General features: G+C 35.6%; 1 protein-coding gene across 1 annotated transcript in view; it reads right to left on the reverse strand.

Moving 5' to 3' along the window:
• Window positions 1-23,312, reverse strand: part of LOC138310153 (oxysterol-binding protein-related protein 6-like) — a 99,661-nt gene that overhangs the window by 58,173 nt on the left and 18,176 nt on the right. Inside the window, exons 2-4 of the mRNA XM_069251278.1 lie at window positions 10,828-10,979; window positions 5,062-5,307; window positions 1,786-1,839 (exon numbers count right to left, since the gene is read on the reverse strand). Coding sequence (XP_069107379.1) covers window positions 1,786-1,839; window positions 5,062-5,307; window positions 10,828-10,956 — 429 coding nt within the window. The 5' untranslated portion in view covers window positions 10,957-10,979. The remainder of the gene's footprint in view (window positions 1-1,785; window positions 1,840-5,061; window positions 5,308-10,827; window positions 10,980-23,312) is intronic.

The raw sequence follows: 23,312 nt of genomic DNA on the forward strand, positions 1-23,312 counted from the left end.
ATCTCCCCTTGTCTACTCTGATCTCCCCTTGTCTACACTTATCTCCCCTTGTCTACTCTTATCTCCCCTTGTCTACACTTATCTCCCCTTGTCTACACTTATCTCCCCTTGTCTACTCTTATCTCCCCTTGTCTACACTTATCTCCCCTTGTCTACTCTTATCTCCCCTTGTCTACACTTATCTCCCCTTGTCTACACTTATCTCCCCTTGTCTACACTTATCTCCCCTTGTCTCCCCTTGTCTACACTTATCTCCCCTTGCCTACACTTATCTCCCCTTATCTATACTTATCTCCCCTTGTCTACACTTATCTCCCCTTGTCTACACTTATCTCCCCTTGTCTATACTTATCTCCCCTTGTCTACACTTATCTCCCCTTGTCTATACTTATCTCCCCTTGTCTACACTTATCTCCCCTTGTCTACACTTATCTCCCCTTGTCTACACTTATCTCCCCTTGTCTATACTTATCTCCCCTTGTCTACACTTATCTCCCCTTGTCTATACTTATCTCCCCTTGTCTACACTTATCTCCCCTTGTCTACTCTTATTTCCCCTTTTATAGCAATATTCATCAAGATCTACACAGAGATATGTAAAAGTTTGACAGGTCACAAAACATGGGAGTTTGGTTTTGGTGGCAAAGTGGGTAGGCCATTTGTCAATCACCTAAAGCCAGACTGGATTTTATTTTCAGCATGGACGTGAAAATGTAATCACTGTCCTAATAATCCTGCAAGTTTTGTCCAGGCACTCTGAACTCCATATATATACACACTAATACCCATGTTTTCTAGCACCAGACTTTCTAGAAAATTTTCCATTCTCAGTACAATGACTTTTCAAAGATCAAAACATCACAACTTACCACTGAAAGTTGAGACAGATACATTAAACCACATAATCGAGTCTTTGAGAAAATTGTATGATTAACATTGAATATGAATTACTACTTAGAAATGGTGGTAGAAAATGACACAGTGGGATTCAAGGAGCCATAACTATATATGCAAACTCAGTGGCCCTAAAACTGGACCATCTGTTACACGAAATCATTTAAAATTCACTGCAAAAAAATTGGCATACAGCAATACTTAAATTCTTTTACCAAAAAGGTCATTAATCTACAAAATAAAGTCAAACAAAAACAGCAATCATCCAAGCAGTTATGGCTCAAACTAACTGGTGACAGAGAGATACAGAGACAAACACAAGTTAATGATATCCACTATTATGGTAGAGGTTTGGATAAGATGTACAAAGGGTTCAAAAACTCCGATTAAAAAACTGTGGCAATTATGTGACAAATCATATGTAAGTGAGCTTTTTTATATCCAGTGGGGACAGTCTAAGTGTATTACAGGGGTGTGAAGGTTATAGGATACAAGTCTTATATACCTCAGTAGGGCACTATAGACAAGTGGGCATTTTTATATCCAGCGGGACTAGTCTAAGTGTATTACAGGGGTGTGAAGGTTATAGGATACAAGTCTTATATACCTCAGTAGGGCACTATAGACAAGTGGGCGTTTTATGTCCAATGGGGACAGTCTAAGTGTATTACAGGGGTGTGAAGGTTATAGGGTACAAGTCTTATATACCTCAGTAGGGCACTATAGACAAGTGGGCATTTTTATATCCAGTGGGGACAGTCTAAGTGTATTACAGGGGTGTGAAGGTTATAGGGTACAAGTCTTATATACCTCAGTAGGGCACTATAACCTTGTGTGAGAGGGTCATACTGGGTTAACATTTATACTGATATAGCAAGCTTTCATACTCACATCCAAAGGGGACTTGGAATACAGCAAGAATCCCTTGTCTAGGTTGAAAAACCTCTGTAAGAATACAAGGAAAACAAATGATTCAAATAAAACAATAAATTTGACAATCTGAAAACAAATGGAAATTTGAGAAATTATCAAACTGAAAGGGGATGTCATTAAATGATGTGATGGCAATTCGACTGATAATGAAATAAACTCCAGCCATTGTTTATAAGAATAAACGGAAAATGTAAAGCAGCTATAGCGCAAGTACAGCTATAAAAGGATATAGTAATTGTTAAACAGAGAGTCAGAAACTGCTGAAAAAGGCGATGTTATAATTACAGGCCGCGGGACTCTAAGGGCGATGTTATGATTACAGGCCACAGGCTCTAAGACACCAGGTAGCGATTAACAGTGAGTAATTACACTGTCGTAAACGTAATTAATACCTAGACTATTTGATCTCGTTAAGGTTGTTTAAAGCAAACTGTTAATTATGCCGTTAAATTTTTTTTTTTCATTTTTCTTTATACCGAAACAGATTGCATAAAACCCACCTTCCAGTTGCTGTGAAAGCTGTATAATCATTTTGTTTAGATAATTCTTTTGATTTATTGATGAATTTAAGCTAAAATTTTACAAGGACATAGTCATTCAGATCCCCCGCCAATGGAGAGCTAAATCAATTAATGCATTAATTTTATATGCCAGTAAGAGTATAGGGAAAGTATTTTAAAACCCAACTGCAATTGAAAAAATATATACAAAACATATTTATGTTTTTTTTAACAAAGTGAAACCAACTTTGAAAACATTTGCTTCTTTGAAAAATACCAGAATTGATCTTAGCTTTAACAAAGTTCAGCAGCTAACAGTGCGATATTTGATTTGTTTTAAACAGCGACGAGTTACTTAGGAATTAAGTGAATGTTCATAGTAATTGAGTTTGATATATCTGAGTTTTACTGCATGCATATTAAATAAAAAGTAAAGCATAATACAAAATTAGAAGTCCTACATAAAATGTGTCTATGAAGTTTCATGGAAATATCTGGTTTTAGAGTTGTGCTCCGGAAACAAATCTTACACAAAAATTTGCCATTTTCAGCAATGTTTCCATGGTTACAGAAAAAAGTACAAAAAGTGAAAACCTTAAAATAGCAAAAGGCACTACTAGACCATAAGACTAATGTGTCTATGGAGTTCCGTGCATATATCTCAACTGGTTTTCCAGTTATGCTGCAGAAACGAACCTGGTACAAAAATGTGATATTTTCAGCAATGTTTCCATGGTTACGGAAAAAGTGCAAAAAATGAAAACCTAAAAATAGCAAAAGGCACTACTAGACCATAAGAACAATGTGTCTATGAAGTTTCATGGAAATATCTCTGCTGGTTTTAGAGTTGTGCTCCGGAAACGATTCTTACACAAAAATCTGCCATTTTCAGCAATGTTTCCATGGTTACAGAAAAAAGTACAAAACGTGAAAACCTTAAAATAGCAAAAGGCACTACTAGACCATAAGACCAATGTGTCTATGAAGTTTCGTGGAAATATCTCTTCTGGTTTTAGAGTTATGCTCCGGAACGAATCTGGTACAAAAATATGATATTTTCAGCAATGTTTCCATGGTAACGGTAAAAATGCAAAAAATGAAAACCTAAAAATAGCAAAAGGCACTACTAGACCATAAGACCAATGTGTCTATGAAGTTTCGTGGAAATATCTCTACTGGTTTTAGAGTTATACTCCGGAAACCATCCGTACGGACAGACAGACGGACGGACAGACGGAACCCATTTGTATATCCCCCGCCAACTTCGTTGGGCGGGGGATAAAAATAAAATTTTATCAAAATCTGTCAAGTAGTTAAGGAAGTCACTGGACAAAGTTGTGTCTACAAAACAGTTAAGACAGACGGACAGACAGACATCTTGATTCCAGTATACCCCCCTTAACTTCGTTGCGGGGGTATTATGACATTAAGAACGATCTCTATACAGCCAGCCTTTTTTCATTGGCCATCATCAACACTTTCATATTTATATCATATAATCACTAAGATCTTCATATACCTTGTGCCAGCCATCATCAACACTTTCACATTTATATCATATAATCACTAAGATCTTCATATACCTTGTGCCAGCCATCATCAACACTTTCACATTTATGTCATATAAACACTAAGATCTTCATATACCTTGTGCCAGCCATCATCAACACTTTCACATTTATGTCATATAAACACTAAGATCTTCATATACCTTGTGCCAGCCATCATCAACACTTTCACATTTATGTCATATAATCACTAAGATCTTCATATACCTTGTGCCAGCCATCATCAACACTTTCACATTTATATCATATAATCACTAAGATCTTCATATACCTTGTGCCAGCCATCATCAACACTTTCACATTTATATCATATAATCACTAAGATCTTCATATACCTTGTGCCAGCCATCATCAACACTTTCACATTTTATATCATATAATCACTAAGATCTTCATATACCTTGTGCCAGCCATCATCAACACTTTCACATTTATACCATATAATCACTAAGATCTTTATATACCTTGTGCCAGCCATCATCAACACTTTCACATTTATATCATATAATCACTAAGATCTTCATATACCTTGTGCCAGCCATCATCAACACTTTCACATTTATATCATATAATCACTAAGATCTTCATATACCTTGTGCCAGCCATCATCAACACTTTCACATTTATGTCATATAATCACTAAGATCTTTATAAACCTTGTGCCAGCCATCATCAACACTTTCACATTTATGTCATATAATCACTAAGATCTTTATATACCTTGTGCCAGCCATCATCAACACGTACTTTCACATTTATATCATATAATCACTAAGATCTTCATATACCTTTGTGCCAGCCATCATCAACACTTTCACATTTATATCATATAATCACTAAGATCTTCATATACCTTGTGCCAGCCATCATCAACACTTTCACATTTATATCATATAATCACTAAGATCTTTATATACCAGCCATCATCAACACTTTCACATTTATGTCATATAATCACTAAGATCTTCATATACCTTGTGCCAGCCATCATCAACACTTTCACATTTATATCATATAATCACTAAGATCTTCATATACCTTGTGCCAGCCATCATCAACACTTTCACATTTATATCATATAATCACTAAGATCTTCATATACCTTGTGCCAGCCATCATCAACACTTTCACATTTATGTCATATAAACACTAAGATCTTTATATACCTTGTGCCAGCCTTTCATGGGCCATCGTCGACGCTTCAACATGAAGCCTTGGTACTTTTCAGGTTTTTCCTCACACCTGTGACCATCGCGTAATCCCTCGACGATCTCCCAATCATGTCGTTGTTTACGTCGTTTACGACCTTTAGCAGGTGTGGACTTATTGGATGACTGTGTTTTTTCCAGGTCCTTTTTGGAATTTGTTTCCATCTGGGAGTTGGCCAGCGACAGCTCATCGTCACTGTTATCCTACAAAGATAAATTGGTATATCTATATCACAGGAAATCACAGGTTGTACTAATGGTGGTAATGAATGTGATCACTTAATTTTTCTCTGAAAAACTTCAACTTGGTTTTATTTTTACAAGTGTTATTAACACAAATGCTTCCTGGTTTGAATCAGATGTATTATCACATAAATTTTTACAATCCTTTACAAACTTATTGCAGATATTATAAGCCACAAATCATTTACAATCCTTTACAAACTTATAGCAGATATTATAAGCCACAAATCAATCTATAAAAGAATCGAAACAGAACTACATTTATACCATATTCCTATTGTCAGTCAGTATCTTGTATTGAAAAAGTTCATAATTGTATTACATTCAGTCAGTGTCTTGTATTGAGAAGTTAGTAATTGTATTACATTCAGTCAGTGTCTTGTATTCAGAAGTTAGTAATTGTATTACATTCAGTCAGTGTCTTGTATTGAGAAGTTAGTAATTGTATTACATTCAGTCAGTGTCTTGTATTCAGAAGTTAGTAATTGTATTACATTCAGTCAGTGTCTTGTATTGAGAAGTTAGTAATTGTATTACATTCAGTCAGTGTCTTGTATTGAGAAGTTAGTAATTGTATTACATTCAGTCAGTGTCTTGTATTCAGAAGTTAGTAATTGTAATACATTCAGTCAGTGTCTTGTATTGAGAAGTTAGTAATTGTATTACATTCAGTCAGTGTCTTGTATTGAGAAGTTAGCAATTGCATTACATTCAGTCAGTGTCTTGTATTCAGAAGTTAGTAATTGTATTACATTCAGTCAGTGTCTTGTATTGAGAAGTTTGTAATTGTATTACATTCAGTCAGTGTCTTGTATTGAGAAGTTAGTAATTGTATTACATTCAGTCAGTGTCTTGTATTGAGAAGTTAGTAATTGTATTACATTCAGTCAGTGTCTTGTATTCAGAAGTTAGTAATTGTATTACATTCAGTCAGTGTCTTGTATTCAGAAGTTAGCAAAATTGTATTACATTCAGTCAGTGTCTTGTATTGAGAAGTTAGTAATTGTATTACATTCAGTCAGTGTCTTGTATTCAGAAGTTAGTAATTGTATTACATTCAGTCAGTGTCTTGTATTGAGAAGTTAGCAATTGTATTACATTCAGTCAGTGTCTTGTATTGAGAAGTTAGTAATTGTATTACATTCAGTCAGTGTCTTGTATTCAGAAGTTAGTAATTGTATTACATTCAGTCAGTGTCTTGTATTCAGAAGTTAGTAATTGTATTACATTCAGTCAGTGTCTTGTATTGAGAAGTTAGCAATTGTATTACATTCAGTCAGTGTCTGTATTGAGAAGTTAGTAATTGTATTACATTCAGTCAGTGTCTTGTATTGAGAAGTTAGCAATTGTATTACATTCAGTCAGTGTCTTGTATTCAGAAGTTAGTAATTGTATTACATTCAGTCAGTGTCTGTATTGAGAAGTTAGTAATTGTATTACATTCAGTCAGTGTCTTGTATTGAGAAGTTAGTAATTGTATTACATTCAGTCAGTGTCTTGTATTCAGAAGTTAGTAATTGTATTACATTCAGTCAGTGTCTTGTATTCAGAAGTCAGTAATTGTATTACATTCAGTCAGTGTCTGTATTGAGAAGTTAGTAATTGTATTACATTCAGTCAGTGTCTGTATTGAGAAGTTAGTAATTGTATTACATTCAGTCAGTGTCTTGTATTGAGAAGTTAGCAATTGTATTACATTCAGTCAGTGTCTTGTATTGAGAAGTTAGCAATTGTATTACATTCAGTCAGTGTCTGTATTGAGAAGTTAGTAATTGTATTACATTCAGTCAGTGTCTTGTATTGAGAAGTTAGCAATTGTATTACATTCAGTCAGTGTCTTGTATTGAGAAGTTAGTAATTGTATTACATTCAGTCAGTGTCTTGTATTGAGAAGTTAGTAATTGTAATACATTCAGTCAGTGTCTTGTATTCAGAAGTTAGTAATTGTAATACATTCAGTCAGTGTCTTGTATTCAGAAGTTAGTAATTGTATTACATTCAGTCAGTGTCTTGTATTGAGAAGTTAGTAATTGTAATACATTCAGTCAGTGTCTTGTATTCAGAAGTTAGTAATTGTAATACATTCAGTCAGTGTCTTGTATTCAGAAGTTAGTAATTGTATTACATTCAGTCAGTGTCTTGTATTGAGAAGTTAGTAATTGTAATACATTCAGTCAGTGTCTTGTATTCAGAAGTTAGTAATTGTAATACATTCAGTCAGTGTCTTGTATTGAGAAGTTAGTAATTGTAATACATTCAGTCAGTGTCTTGTATTGAGAAGTTAGTAATTGTATTACATTCAGTCAGTGTCTTGTATTCAGAAGTTAGTAATTGTATTACATTCAGTCAGTGTCTTGTATTGAGAAGTTAGTAATTGTATTACATTCAGTCAGTGTCTTGTATTGAGAAGTTAGTAATTGTATTACATTCAGTCAGTGTCTTGTATTGAGAAGTTAGTAATTGTATTACATTCAGTCAGTGTCTTGTATTGAGAAGTTAGTAATTGTATTACATTCAGTCAGTGTCTTGTATTGAGAAGTTAGTAATTGTATTACATTCAGTCAGTGTCTTGTATTGAGAAGTTAGTAATTGTAATACATTCAGTCAGTGTCTTGTATTGAGAAGTTAGTAATTGTATTACATTCAGTCAGTGTCTTGTATTGAGAAGTTAGTAATTGTATTACATTCAGTCAGTGTCTTGTATTGAGAAGTTAGTAATTGTATTACATTCAGTCAGTGTCTTGTATTGAGAAGTTAGTAATTGTATTACATTCAGTCAGTGTCTTGTATTGAGAAGTTAGTAATTGTATTACATTCAGTCAGTGTCTTGTATTGAGAAGTTAGTAATTGTATTACATTCAGTCAGTGTCTTGTATTGAGAAGTTAGTAATTGTATTACATTCAGTCAGTGTCTTGTATTGAGAAGTTAGTAATTGTATTACATTCAGTCAGTGTCTTGTATTGAGAAGTTAGTAATTGTATTACATTCAGTCAGTGTCTTGTATTCAGAAGTTAGTAATTGTATCACATTATAACAATATGTTAAAAGAATAACTATAATATGTTTTAGCGAAATCTGGGTATTTGATTTAGTAACTTCATTGACCATAATATATGGGTCAATGACATTTTTTTTCTTAACTAATTTACCTCTGACGACAGTTAGACTCTCCCTAATCAAAGACTAGTACAGTCCATTATGAAATCTCAGGGGTGAATGAGTTAAACTCTATGCATTACTCTGACTAGAACTCAATTTGCCTAGTCACAAGATCGTTGATGCTATCTGGTCTGTCTTGGAAGTCTTCAACAGTCAATGACTTCTCATTATTTATTTAGTTGCTGTCTGCCAGCTAGAGAATATAAGCCATATATTTATTATGACACCGATATGACATTAGAAGGTTCCGACATTATTTATATGACACAATTTACTGAGTTAGTCGAGTTAGGTAGCTAGTGATAGCGTATCCTAATAACTAAGTGCCTTTATCCTTCATGATAAACATCCATTTCCCTTCATTCATGCTGATATGGTCAGTGCCTGAAAATTGCCCCACCTGGGTTTCGAACTCGCAACATAAAGTTGGATCTAGGGCTAATAATGGTAGAATGTCAGACACAGTGACCACTCAGCAATCGAAACCCTGAGGATGAAAGGTAGTGGTAGAATATCAGACACCTTAACCACTCAGTCACTGTGACACAGAGGTGGTTGGCTAGTGGTATAAAGTCAGACACCTTAACCACTCAGTCACTATGACCCAGAGGTGGAGGGCTAGTGGTAGAATGTCAGACACCTTAACCACTCAGCCACTGTGACCCAGAGGTGGAGGGCTAGTGGTAGATTGTCAGACACCTTAACCACTCAGCCACCATGACCCAGGTGAAGGGCTAGTGGATACATGTTTGGACACACAGTACCGTGAGCCCCTCACTCCTACGCATAGAAACACTATAGAAACACAAAACAGAGGTGGCTGGGCTACAGAAGCACTTTTCATTAAATGAAGAGCTGTTTTATGACTTGTACTGGACAGCCTATTGTACATTTCTATCTAATGTATACTACTCGAGGGACCAACCAACCTATATTGATGATCCAGGGTGATACAAGTATGTTATAGATACACAAACAAACTCCTGGTGGCTGGTATTGGGAGTTACTTAATCTCTGTAATTATGTGGTGAAGTGTGATATGAGGACTGTTTTTATAAATAATCAGCTGCTAAACAACTGTTTTGTTTTAATTGTTCTTCATTTCAAAATATCATAAACAAGTTGCCCATGGGACTGAACAGTCACCAGAGTTTGGATATAGAATGAAGCAAAGACTTATATTTTATAAATTTGACTTTTTAATCTATGAAGTGTAATTGCTTCCAGCTAACCTGTGAACTCAGAAGATTTTTTGAGTGAAATTTTAAGTCATTTTGATCCTGTTTGGCCCCACCCCTCTGGTCCCCCAGGGGGTCAGCAAGGACCGATATGGATGTTAAAATGCTATATCTCAGGTTAATAATTCTAATCACGTTTGACTCATTTCCTATGAAAATTGAGCAAATAATGTTCATCAATGTTTTTTTCCTATATAAACTATAGTATACACCAAAAATGGGAATCTATGTGATATATACATTTATACATTCAATAAAGATCCTATTATACTTTTAACAGTCTATATATAATACACCTAAATTGGGGACCACATGTTTCTTATTGTACAAAACATCATATTGCACTTAGCATCACTGACAAAACATCATATTGCAATTAAATGCAAACTACAAGAATTGGGTAAAAGCCTCTCAAATGAGTTTATCTTACAGGAGAAAGTGTGTTTCAATGCTACCTCACAGTCAATTTAGTATCTATAACAATAGCCATTATTTTCATGGGGAAGGGGGGTGGAAATCAAATAGATTATAAAATAAATTATAAGCATTGATGTCACTATTTTTTAATTTTATTTAGGTATGAAAAAAAATTTGTTTAATCTATTTGATAAAATAAAGTAAGCTTAATTGAACTATTCTAGTGATTTTTTAAGGGATTATTTTTTCGAAATCAATACGCAGCATCAAGGTCTCTATTGTGATGTCACAATAACGTTGTGGTTTCGCGCCATTCTTAGATTTTTTTTCATAATGGTATGCAGAAAAAGTATTGGCCAATCAGAAAGCCAGATTTGGTATGAAAACAAAGAAAATTAATGTATATAATTGTAAAAAAAAATATTATCTGGAAATATTGAGAAATGGTTAAATCATATGTAACCCTAAAAGCCTGATAACCACTTAAATTTAATTATTGATATTGTTCAGTTTAGTTAAAAGCCCAATTTTTTACCGTGTAAATGAGCATTTGTCACAAGATTTCTGATCTCAGTAATGATCGGATAGTGTTACAGAAACAGGTACAAACATTAACCAAAGCTATAACTGCTTAACCACTGAAAAACTCAAAAGCATAGAGCTTACCGAGTCACTGTCGCTGTCACTGTGTCGGAATTGTTTTCTTTTTTCCTCAGCAGTCGAGAGTTTTTTTCTCACCACCACCGGTGAATAGTCCACCGACGGATTCCGACCTCCGGGGTTCTCACCTGACATCACAGGGTCATCTCACAGATCATCTGAAAAAGCAAAAAAAATACAATTTAATGCTCACAGACTGCTCATCTGGAATAGCGACAAAAATACAATTTAATGGTACATCTCACAGATCATCTGGAATAGCAACAAAACTACAATTTAATTGTATCTCCTAGAAACAAAATTACAATTTAATGGTAATAAAAATGGCGATTATCCACATTGGTGATCGTGGCCTGTGTTGTGAGCGAGTCACACATAATCACAGTTGGCAGAGGTGCCGCTCCGTTATTGGAGACGTTCCCAGCAATGGGAGGTATGTGACCAGAAATGGTCGAGTCATTTCCACCAGAAATAGTGTTTACAAGAGTCAATCTTTGAGGGTCAGCCATGACGTCGACAGTTCACGAGATGACCTCGAAGCGATGACCCAAAACAATCATAACAAAGGACCACAAGGGTCAACTGTCCTGAGATCACTGTTAAAATATCAAGTGTAAACTCGTAAGTCCAGATCTAGTAAACTTGATCACAGAAAACGTAGATATCCTCGAAAATAAATGGTAAAAACAGGAGTAGAAAACAAAACTGCTAACTGAACCCAAATAACTCTAGTCTCTGAATCAAATGACTCTGACGTCATCTCATTTGGACCCTAAGTAGGTTAAGTTCATGGAAAGGTAACTGACTCCTAGCAGCAAAGTACAATTTGATGGTAACTCAAAGACATCGCGAAATTTGCGGTCCAACGGACATGTCCGGAAAAATTTGACTCGGACCGCCTATTTTAAAATCCGGTCCGGACCGACCGTCCAGCAATTATTGAGTACCAGAAGTTGGTAGAAATGGTGTCTCTGAAGTATTATGCAGGTGTCAAACCTGCCAAAAATGTAAACTACATAAGATAATCATGAAAACAGCTGCTTGGATACTTAAATAGCAGGAAATTATGTTTACTTCAAAAATTCACTTTAATGTTCGGTCCAGCAAAATCTTGTTCAGCTCGGCTTACTCACAGTCCTTGCCGGTCCGAATGTCCAGCCATTTTTTTCAACTTTTGCAATGTCTGAACTCCTAGCAACAAAAGTATAATTTAATGGTAACTCCTAGCAAAAACGTACAATGCAATGGTACATCTCATGGAACTCTAATTCACCAATTGTGGATTTTCTCAGATACTCCAGCTTTTCCCCCACATATAAACCTGGCACATTCTTAAATATACTTGACCCTGGCAGCTAGTGGGACCTTAAACCAACCAAACCCGGCCAAACAAGACTTTAACTGTCAACATCAGAATCAATGTATGTGAAATAAATCTGTTTGACAGGGACAAGATCAGCATTTATTACAGATGTTGTCTCATAACCCATCAGGACTTCATATGAACGACAGCTGGGGATGATACCAGCTTAGGTAATATATAAATCACAAGTTTTACTGTGGAAATATTCAAGCAACAATGCCTTAGTTGAACACAATTCACTGACAAAGACTGTGCTGCAGTCAAAATATCCCAATTAAATGATTCTCTGAATCATGTATTCAATGAAATACTGTATAACATTGTACAGTATAATGATCACATTTTTTTGGTAAAATTTACCATTGAAGTTGGGGATGTGATCTATAAAATGTTCATTCCCCCTCCCCCGAAAAAACCCCTGTCAATTCTCAAGGCCTTACAGATGGTTAAGTTCTGCACTCCAGAACTATATTCATGGCTTATAAATATCTTTAAAGGAGTTCCCCATTAACAATTGTCATTGTTTTTATATCTGGTGTCATACAACCACGCAGGACACAGAAAATCAATAGGACCCTTATATAATAGTTTTTTATTCTTCTGAAAGTTCTATTCCAATTGTAGTGATGGAACCCATTTTATCTGAAAAGGACCCCATTTCTGGAATATCCATCATAAACCCAGAGTGAGTATTGAAAGCAACCATCCCTTGTCGATGAGACTCCTGGGGCCATTGGAATCAAAATATTTCCACAGGGACAAATTTTTCATGAAGAAAGATGTATAATCACACAAACATTGCCCAGTACAACAACCCAGTAATCCCCCTATAATCCTCTCTCCAACTTTTTGAGACTTTTCACTTACACTTAAATAAATACAGAGTGAAACTGAACACCTTGTACAGTTAGGTTGCTCAATTTGAATTTTTTTCTATTTTTTTTTCTTTTTTCTAACTGATCATTCATTGCTTACTCCATTAATTGGCACTCTGAGATTGAGCTATCCCACGGGTGATAAGTGTAGCGTAGTGTAGTGCGATCACCCGTAGGTCGTCGACGATGTGCTAATACTCTAGCTGTGCAATAATTTTGTGATAGATAAACCCGAATATGGTCCTATTAAGCGACTATTTATTTTTCAATTTTTTAACTGCCTCCATGGGTGCTAATATTGGGTTAAATACGGTGACATGATTCGGGTAAACACAGTGACAATCATCCTTCATTATAATCTAAGTTGTCAGAAACCAGGATTTTAATGGAATTATAATATTGTGCTGTGAACTTAATTAGATAGAATAATCAATGCATTTTCTAACACATTCTAATTAATGAGTTTGCCATCTCCATAAAATTACCCTGCAAAATTTACAAATGAATAAGTGATTCTCCTCTATAAAGCATGGGAAATAATCATGATATTACAAACTCCACAATTGTATAATAATCACAAAAATGCAACTCTAGAGTAGGGGAATAGTGTTGAACCATTGTATTACCTGAACTCACTGATGTTAACCAAACTCATTGATGTTTACTTAACTCACTGTTGTTTACCAAACTCATTATTGTTCACCAAACTCACTGTTGTTTACCAAACTCACTGATGTTTACCAAACTCACTGATGTTTACCAAACTCACTGTTGTTTACCAAACTCACTGATGTTTACCAAATTCACTGATGTTTACCAAACTAAATGTTGTTTACAAAGCCCACTGATGTTTATCAAACTCACTGATGTTTATCAAACTCACTGTTGTTTACCTAATTCATTGTTGTTTATCAAACTCACTGATGTTCACCAAACTCACTGATGTTCACCAAACTCACTATTGTTCATCAAACTCACTGATGTTTACCAAACTCATTATTGTTTACCAAACTCACTGTTATTTACCAAACTCACTGTTATTTACCAAACTCACTGTTATTTACCAAACTCACTGTTATTTACCAAACTCACTGTTATTTACCAAACTCACTGATGTTTACCAAACTCAATGATGTTTATCAAACTCACTGTTGTTTACCTAATTCATTGTTGTTTATCAAACTCACTGATGTTCACCAAACTCACTATTGTTCACCAAACTCACTATTGTTCACCAAACTCATTGATGTTTACCAAACTCACTGATGTTTACCAAACTCACTGTCGTTTACCAAACTCATTATTGTTCACCAAACTAAATGTTGTTTACCGAACTCACTGTTGTTTACTTAAGGTAGCTCCATACTTTTGGGAAAACCCATGTCATTTTTTTCTAACAGGTCTTATTTTCTTGCATTTTTCATGTAGATTTCAAATCTGTAAAGATAAATGGGTGTTCTCGAACTACTTTTTGAGATATTTGAGCTTGAAATATACCATCCATGCAAATTTGTTGGCCGAAAATAGAAAAAATTCATAAAATTATGTTTACTGTAATATTAGGGTGAATGTAGTCTCGATCCTGTTGATTTTTTGTCCTAAATTTCTAACGATAGAACAATATATACAAAACTCTTGTATTTTTACAAATGCTAACAAATTTTTGTTATTTTCCAGGACCGTTTCTATACGTAATTATCATGTTTTGCCATATTTTCGCCCGTAAAAAATCAATGAATAGGCCAAAAAGCAAATGAAAACCCATGTCAATTTAACAATATTTGTATATGATATGCCCAAGATAATATATCTTTCAAATATCATATAAAAACATGGGGTCCTCGATCAAAATTTCACAATTTTGTAAGCTTGAAGTTTGTAACTCACAACCCTACCCCCATTTCATCCAGTGCTAAGATGGGTCATATTTGACTATTTTTTGAAAATCATGCCGCAAAAAAAACATTCCACATCAGTTCATATGTTTTTGTGATAGTATATCTGGTTTATGTATGTTTGTTGTTATGATTTTCTCCAAATTTTGTGTTTAAAGGAAATCCGTATGCGATTTTTTTAGAATTCCGGAATTTCGGTCCGGCCGGGTCCCATCTTATCATTCATAGTGACGAACGGCACTTCCGGTGTTTGAAAATCCATTCCCATTTACGACAGGGAACGCAAAAACTTCAGAGATAGCATATAATTTTCACTTCACTGCTTTTATTTGATTTGTTTGATGATTTTAAACATTCAATATAATATGAAGACAATTTTCACCTATTGAAAAAATATCAAAGTGGGATGTCGTGGCGTATCGGAAACAATTCTGGAATTCAAAACAACCTCCGCAACTTCCAGTATAGCGTCATATGAATTGGCGCGGTTTTCAAAACTTGGACCTACCTTAACATTTATATAGGGATTGAATGTATTTTTCTAATTTTCATAGCAGCTATAAATAGTTGAAGCTATCTACATATCCTGTGGAGCATGTTAGCTCTCCTCAGAAGATACATTAGAATAATTTATGAAAATAAAAATTATTGAAAGGTTTTTATATTATATCTAAAATTATGACATCCATATATACGACGAGAAACGAGATTAATGGAACAGCTGGATGACGAAGTCGTTTCACAACGTTGCTTTTTCATAGTGTTTTCATAGGCAAACGTTTGCATTTGTCAGTTGGTTAATTCTTATAGTGACGAAACACTCAGAATGTAAATATATTGACATGAATGTCTTAATTTTAGTTCATGCCAATATCGATGTTACCTACTATGATGAATGCATGATGAGTCACTTATTTCTAATTTTAACAACAAGTTGATTTGGAAACTGGATTCATTCTACTCCACCAGACCATTTTTTCTTCATTATATAACTGGAATTGACTAAATCTCATCTAAGCCTCTACAAACGAGACATCAGGAGCACAAACGCGACAGAACACGGCCCAGGCTAGACATAAACAAGGTGAGGGATGAAGCCGAACCTGCTAATAGTACGAGTAATTTGGTAAATTGAGTGTGTGGGATGTGTATTTGTACGGGAGAGGTGGAACTCCTGTGTTAAGGACTATATGTCAATCGTAACGACTCTGTGACGTCTCTAATGGGTTTCATTCCCACCAGAAATGGATTAGAATCAAACATCAATGACAGCTAACAATACTGTTTGCTTCAAATAAACTATAAACTCTGGTGCGTTAACTCCAGGTTGTGTTTGCTACCGTTTCCTTCAAATAAACCCTAACAAGTGAACTCCAAATGTTGTGTTTCACAGACCTACCATTTTCTTCAAAAACCTCTAACCAGTGATCTTCAAAGGTTGTCTTTCACGGCTATTGTTTCCTTCAAATAAACCCTAAAAATTGAACTCCAAAGGTTGTGTTTTACATCTTCTGGCTACTGTTTTCTTCAAAAAAACCTCTAACCAGTGTTCTTCAAAGGTTGTGTTTCCCGGCTACTGTTTCCTTCAAATAAACCCTAAAAAGTGAACTTCAAAGGTCATGTTTGTTGACAGTTTCCTTCAAGTAAACTCTCAAATAATTGGGGAAGTAACTCCAAAGGGCAAGTTACTGTTTCCATCAAATAAATTCTAAGAAAAGTCCTAAGGTCGAGTTACCATTCCTTTCGAATAAGCTATGATCTGTGTCGTCAAGATATATTAATGTAGACCATCCGTTTTATGACATCATGTAACGTCGCTATCTTGATCCCGGTAAACATATTTTATTTCTCCGTACCCATCTAATATAACTCTGATATGGGTATTGGAGCAAACATCCCACGGAGCCAGTACGTAGTTATATACTATAAACCCACTGATGTCCTGTTATCAACCTCTTTCCCTGATTTTCTGTATTTTTACCTGCACACAATGTCAGCTATCGCTATGACAACACAACTTTAATCATACTTCCTATTATCAATTAAATCATCTGCTTTTTTCGAAGCTCAAAACTGGATAAAGACACTATTTCGGGATACTGGAACTAGGAAATAATTAGATCAAAGGAGTGCATGTATTAGATATGGAACTGGTTTCCAAGGTTACACCACAGACTTCAGGTTACCATGGTAACACAACAGACATGGATACCTTAATTAATATTTTGAAAACTGTGAACATAATGACATTTAAGTCTCTAACATGTGATTCAAGCAACGTTAATTATGATATAAATATTGATCCGACTACGTTCTGTAGCAACATCTGAATTAATTTATTTCTATTTTTATCTTCATTAAAGTTTTATACACACTGTTAGGAACAAAACAAACATCCTGGAGTTGGATGGTTATAATGATTAGTTTAACGTCTTATACACAGCCAGGGTCATTGAAGACATGCCAGATTTAGATGGTAGAGGGAAGCCAGAGTACTTGGAGAAAAACCATTGACCAGTGATCAGTATCTGGCTTGCAAATGCAACCCAGAGGTGGAGGGTTGGTGGTAATATGTCAGGACAACTTAATCATTTTGCAGCCTTAAGAGGGTTGAAAGGCTATAGCATTAAAGGTCAATATAGAAGTTGTTAAGATAGGTAAAGGGGAGGGGGGATAATAATGAGGTGAAACGTCCTGATAGGTTAAGGAAGGATAAAAAGTTTTCTATGGAGATGTATAGTCCTCTGCCTCCATATGAACTTTGATCTGGACGGGATATATATCAATGTAACTATAAATGTTAATTGTTTCACCCTCCCCAACCCCCATCCACCATCCTTTCATGGCAGCATGGCAGGACAATAAAATGATACTTAGAGGACTCCAGAGTTTAGAGGTTAAAGGGGAAAACAAGTCAGGGGTAAAAGGTCAATGTGGATGAAAGGTATAGACTGGTTAGTGAATCAAAAGTTGCTTAACCATAGGTAGAAGATTAAAAGCAAAACCTAGTTAAAGACGCTGACAAGTTCAAACTAAAGAACAATAGCCAATTATTAGTCTGGAGTAATTAGGTAATATGGTTGAAAGGTTAGGGTTCAAAGTTGAAGGTTTTTAATACACCATTGAAGGTCTAAAAAGGGATGATGGGAGTGAATTTAATTTTAGGAATAAATCATGGTTACTCCAACTTACTAAGTCTGAAATGTAGACAAAAGCTACAGTTTGTAACTGTAAATCTAATGGAGTGCATGTAGCTAAGAAAGTGTCCAACACGCAGAGTACGTGTAGCTGTGAAAGTCTCCAACATGCAGAGTACATATAGCTGTGAAAGTCTCTGACACACAGAGTAGGTGAAGCTGTGAAAGTCTCCAACATGCAGAGTACATGTAGCTGTGAAAGTCTCCAACATGCAGAGTACATGTAGCTGTGAAAGTCTCTGACACACAGAGTACATGTAGCTGTGAAAGTCTCCAACATGCAGAGTACATGTAGCTGTGAAAGTCTCCAACATGCAGAGTACGTGTAGCTGTGAAAGTCTCAAACATGCAGAGTACATATAGCTGTGAAAGTCTCTGACACACAGAGTACCTGAAGCTGTAAAAGTCTCCAACATGCAGAGTACATGTAGCTGTGAAAGTCTCCAACATGCAGAGTACATGTAGCTGTGAAAGTCTCCAACATGCAGAGTACATGTAGCTGTGAAAGTCTCCAACATGCAGAGTACATGTAGCTGTGAAAGTCTCCAACATGCAGAGTACATGTAGCTGTGAAAGTCTCTGACACACAGAGTACGTGTAACTGAGAAAGTCTCTGACATGCAGAGTACATATAGCTGTGAAAGTCTCCAACATGCAGAGTACATGTAGCTGTGAAAGTCTCCAACATGCAGAGTACATATAGCTGAGAAAGTCTCTGACATGCAGAGTACATATAGCTGTGAAAGTCTCCAACATGCATCTATAGTACATATAGCTGAGAAAGTCTCCAACATGCATAGTACATATAGCTGAGAAAGTCTCCAACACGCATAGTACATATAGCTGAGAAAATCTCTGACATGCAGAGTACATATAGCTGAGAAAATCTCTGACACGCAGAGTAGGTGAAGCTGTGAAAGTCTCCAACATGCAGAGTACATGTAGCTGTGAAAGTCTCCAACATGCAGAGTACATGTAGCTGTGAAAGTCTCTGACACACAGAGTACGTGTAGCTGTGAAAGTCTCAAACATGCAGAGTACATGTAGCTGTGAAAGTCTCCAACATGCAGAGTACATATAGCTGTGAAAGTCTCCAACATGCAGAGTACATATAGCTGTGAAAGTCTCCAACATGCAGAGTACATATAGCTGTGAAAGTCTCTGACACACAGAGTAGGTGAAGCTGTGAAAGTCTCTGACACACAGAGTACGTGTAGCTGTGAAAGTCTCCAACATGCAGAGTACATGTAGCTGTGAAAGTCTCCAACATGCAGAGTACATATAGCTGTGAAAGTCTCCAACATGCAGAGTACATGTAGCTGTGAAAGTCTCCAACATGCAGAGTATATGTAGCTGTGAAAGTCTCTGACACACAGAGTACGTGTAGCTGTGAAAGTCTCCAACATGCAGAGTACATATAGCTGAGAAAGTCTCTGACACACAGAGTACATGTAGCTGAGAAAGTCTCTGACATGTGTAGTACATGTTGCTGAGAAAGTCTCTGACATTCGGAGTACATGAAGCTGAAAAAATCTCTGACATTCGGAGTACATGAAGCTGAAAAAATCTCTGACACACGGAGTACATGTACATGTAGCTGAAAAAGTCTCTGACACACGGAGTACATATAGATGAAAAAGTCTCTGTAACATGGAGTACATATAGCTGAGAAAGTCTCCGACACACAGAGTACATGTAGCTGTGAAAGTGTGCCACATTCTGATACCGAGGGCCCAGGGTGGTCGTAATCAATATCTAAACAGGCCAGACACATCTCTATAGGTACAGCTTTTCTAATGTTGTTATAGAAATGTTTGTTTTTGTGATTTCAAATCTAAAGTGCATGACTGAACAAAGTTATATAGCACTGTCTACAGGGAGTGATACACACTAAAATCTGTCAGAACAGTTTTAATTCACAATAGGATTTTGTGGGAGCTTCAAGATAGACTGACTACAATTTCTTGAAAAATTCATCCATCTAATGTTAAATGTACAAATTTAGTAGAACGCTAAGAATTCAATGGTTGATATCAGAGTTTAAGAGGAAAAATTCTCACAAGATTTCTGTAGGTATGGTAACCTTTATTAGGCCACAATTCACTATAAATCATGATAGGGGGGGGGGATAAATGGACAAAATTGAAATTGTCTAACCCCCCTCCCCATAACAGGAAATATACTCACATTATATAGAGACTGCCTGGGACATCTTCTACACCCATATACAGATAGACAGTAATTCTCTCCACATGTGGTAGACTTAATCTATTATACAAGATACAGAATTACCCGCCTAAATATTAAAGTTGTATGGTCTGTGACTTGCTGTATTTTTGGCATAGAAAAAGAATTTAAAGTGTTCTACATATTTTTCTCTGCCTCTCTAAGTTTTAAATTTTCAATCTTTACCGACTTTTGTAAAGTTTTTATTTGCAAAGTTTTAAACAATTAAATTTAAAGATTGATTTTTAAGGTGTACACGTTTAGAATAGCTTGGAAGTCCTTAAACTGTTCCGATCTATTCTGATCTGTACGGGTATTGCCGATGTTGGCTACATGATACGACTCGGGATGCTCTGATCTATACGGGTATCACCAATTTATACATATAGGGACCATGATGGTCAATGAAATAAACGAGAGATAAAGACGATTAAACACAGAAAAAAAGATGGATAGTGGAAAAAAGAGACAAAATTTGAATGACACTACTCCCTATAGAATTAAAGAAATACTCACATTAGAATAGACACGGCCATTCCCTTCATATATACAAAGATACCTTAAAAAACAGATTTACCCACCTAAACATTAAACATGTGTATACATAAGAACTATTGATACAGATTTACTACAAAGAATCCATTACAATACGTACCCCACATCTACTAGACAGTGTGGATTTAACTGACACAGATCACTGAGTATTCATTGTCATGTCTCAAAGCTTTCATCCTTTAGTGTTTTCTAAATGAACCCATTGAGAAATCTCTATCAATGAACAGCCATCACCAGATAAACAAACTTAATCAGATTGTTCATTCAACATCAATGATCTATTTATATGATTTTAGTTTATTTAAGTAGAAGATCACTTGATAAACCTCAGAGTATTTACATGAGCCTTATATATAGACAATGAGAAGTCTACCGATCTAGATGACAACTGATCTACCTACTGAAAGATGATTATACTCATTTAGATGACAACTAATTTGAAAGTACCATGTAGATGACTACCGCTCTACCAATAGATGGCTACCAATCTATCAATAGATGACTACCGTTCTACCAATAGATGGCTACCAATCTATCAATAGATATTGGTAGATGACAACTGATTTGAAAGTACCATGTAGATGACTACCGTTCTACCAATTGATGGCTACCAATCTATCAATAGATGACTACCGTTCTACCAATTAATGGCTACCAATCTATCATTACATATTGGTAGATGACAACTGATGTAGATAAAAACCGATCTAAATGACTGTAACAACTTAGTACCATATATTCCACCTATTAGGTGCCCCCTCCCTATTTTTAGCAACTCTTTGACATTTTTTGGTCAAGTTATTCTTATTACCTGCAGATAATTCTCTTTTATCCATCTTTATTTATTTGGGTTTTTTTACAAACAGATTTGTGACAGACTTTGAGCAATAGTTTTGTGAAAGGCCTATATATAGGTAAATCTGATATAGTGATGGGCCTCTAAATGTTCTCAATTTTTAAAGTGGGTCAAATATGATATATATATATATCAATTACCAGTACCATCAGTAACTTCAACTGTTACTCTACATAACTTCTCAAAATAACTTGAATGCTTGGCTATAACAATCAACAGTTTAGAGTCATAAATGATCGATCCATCAGATCTGTGTGGAGGGTTGGTTTAAACAACCAATGCACAGATCATTCTTTTAACATGGCTAGAAACACAAGAATAACTATTCAGCTACAGGAATGTCTATTGGATTGTAAATTGGCTTTCTATCTAGTTTATTAAATGTCTGTTTGGACGTCAATCAATTTTCCAATGCTTTATCACATGGTTGGAAAAACACTTGAAAAATTCTATCAAATTTATAAAATGACGTGTTTGATAAATTCCATCTAACTTATAAATTCTGGAACATGAGTATACATTGCGTAAACTATAATTCAGTACAGCCTATTCTTGATTGTGTTACCATCTTGAGAATTACCTTTGATTCTGTATTAATTATCTCCAATCGGCTTCAATTATAACAAAGTTGTAGTCGATGCATCACAATTTCCATATTTGCACTCAAGTCTCCATAAATTACCCTTATAACAAAATCACATAGAAATTCCACCTTTTTACCAGGAAGAGTTGTTACATCACAATTTACAGTGCACTAAAGTCTCCATGAATACCTGTCTATCAAAAACAAATAGAAATACATCATTTTTACAAAGAAATAGTTATTGGATCACAATTTACACTCAAGTATCCATGAACAAAAACAACTAAAAATCCATTAGTTTTACCAAGAAATAGTGGATGCATCACACTTAATAATGCACTCAAGTCCCATCAATACCATTGGAACAAAAAAATCTAAAAATCTGTCCTTTTTTACCAAGAACTATTGCGAGCTTTACAAAACACTTGATCCATCTGTTGCACACACAACTTGGCACCGACTTATTGATATTTCACCATCGGCAAGTTATGAATCATGGGCACTATATAACTATGGCTGCTCTGAAAACATTGAGAGTGGAGCACGTGGTGTATCTGGTCGATCCTCCTGGATAGTGCTGTGGATTGTTGTGTGGCTGGCATGCTTGACCGACTTGGGCCAGCTTTGTTTACACAAGAGATCAATAGGATGATCATAGTGGTAAATGTAAACACAGATCAGCTTCATGCATCACAGCTCAGACATCAATTAGAGCTAAATTACAGACTAGGGGTCTGAAACTGTTCCGACATCTTCAATTCTCATCCTACCCCTCAGTTTTCCCTCATCCCCAAACTGACCCCAATACCTTCCTACCTCCAACCCTCAACGTTCCAACCATGTTTTCCCCAACCTGACCAAGACAACTTTCTACCCTGACCCTCAGCTTTCTCAGATTCACACATCCCTCGCCTCCAATCCATTTGTAACCTTTTTATTCC

This window comes from Argopecten irradians, chromosome 16, assembly GCF_041381155.1.
Source record: "Argopecten irradians isolate NY chromosome 16, Ai_NY, whole genome shotgun sequence".
NCBI lineage: Eukaryota > Metazoa > Mollusca > Bivalvia > Pectinida > Pectinidae > Argopecten > Argopecten irradians.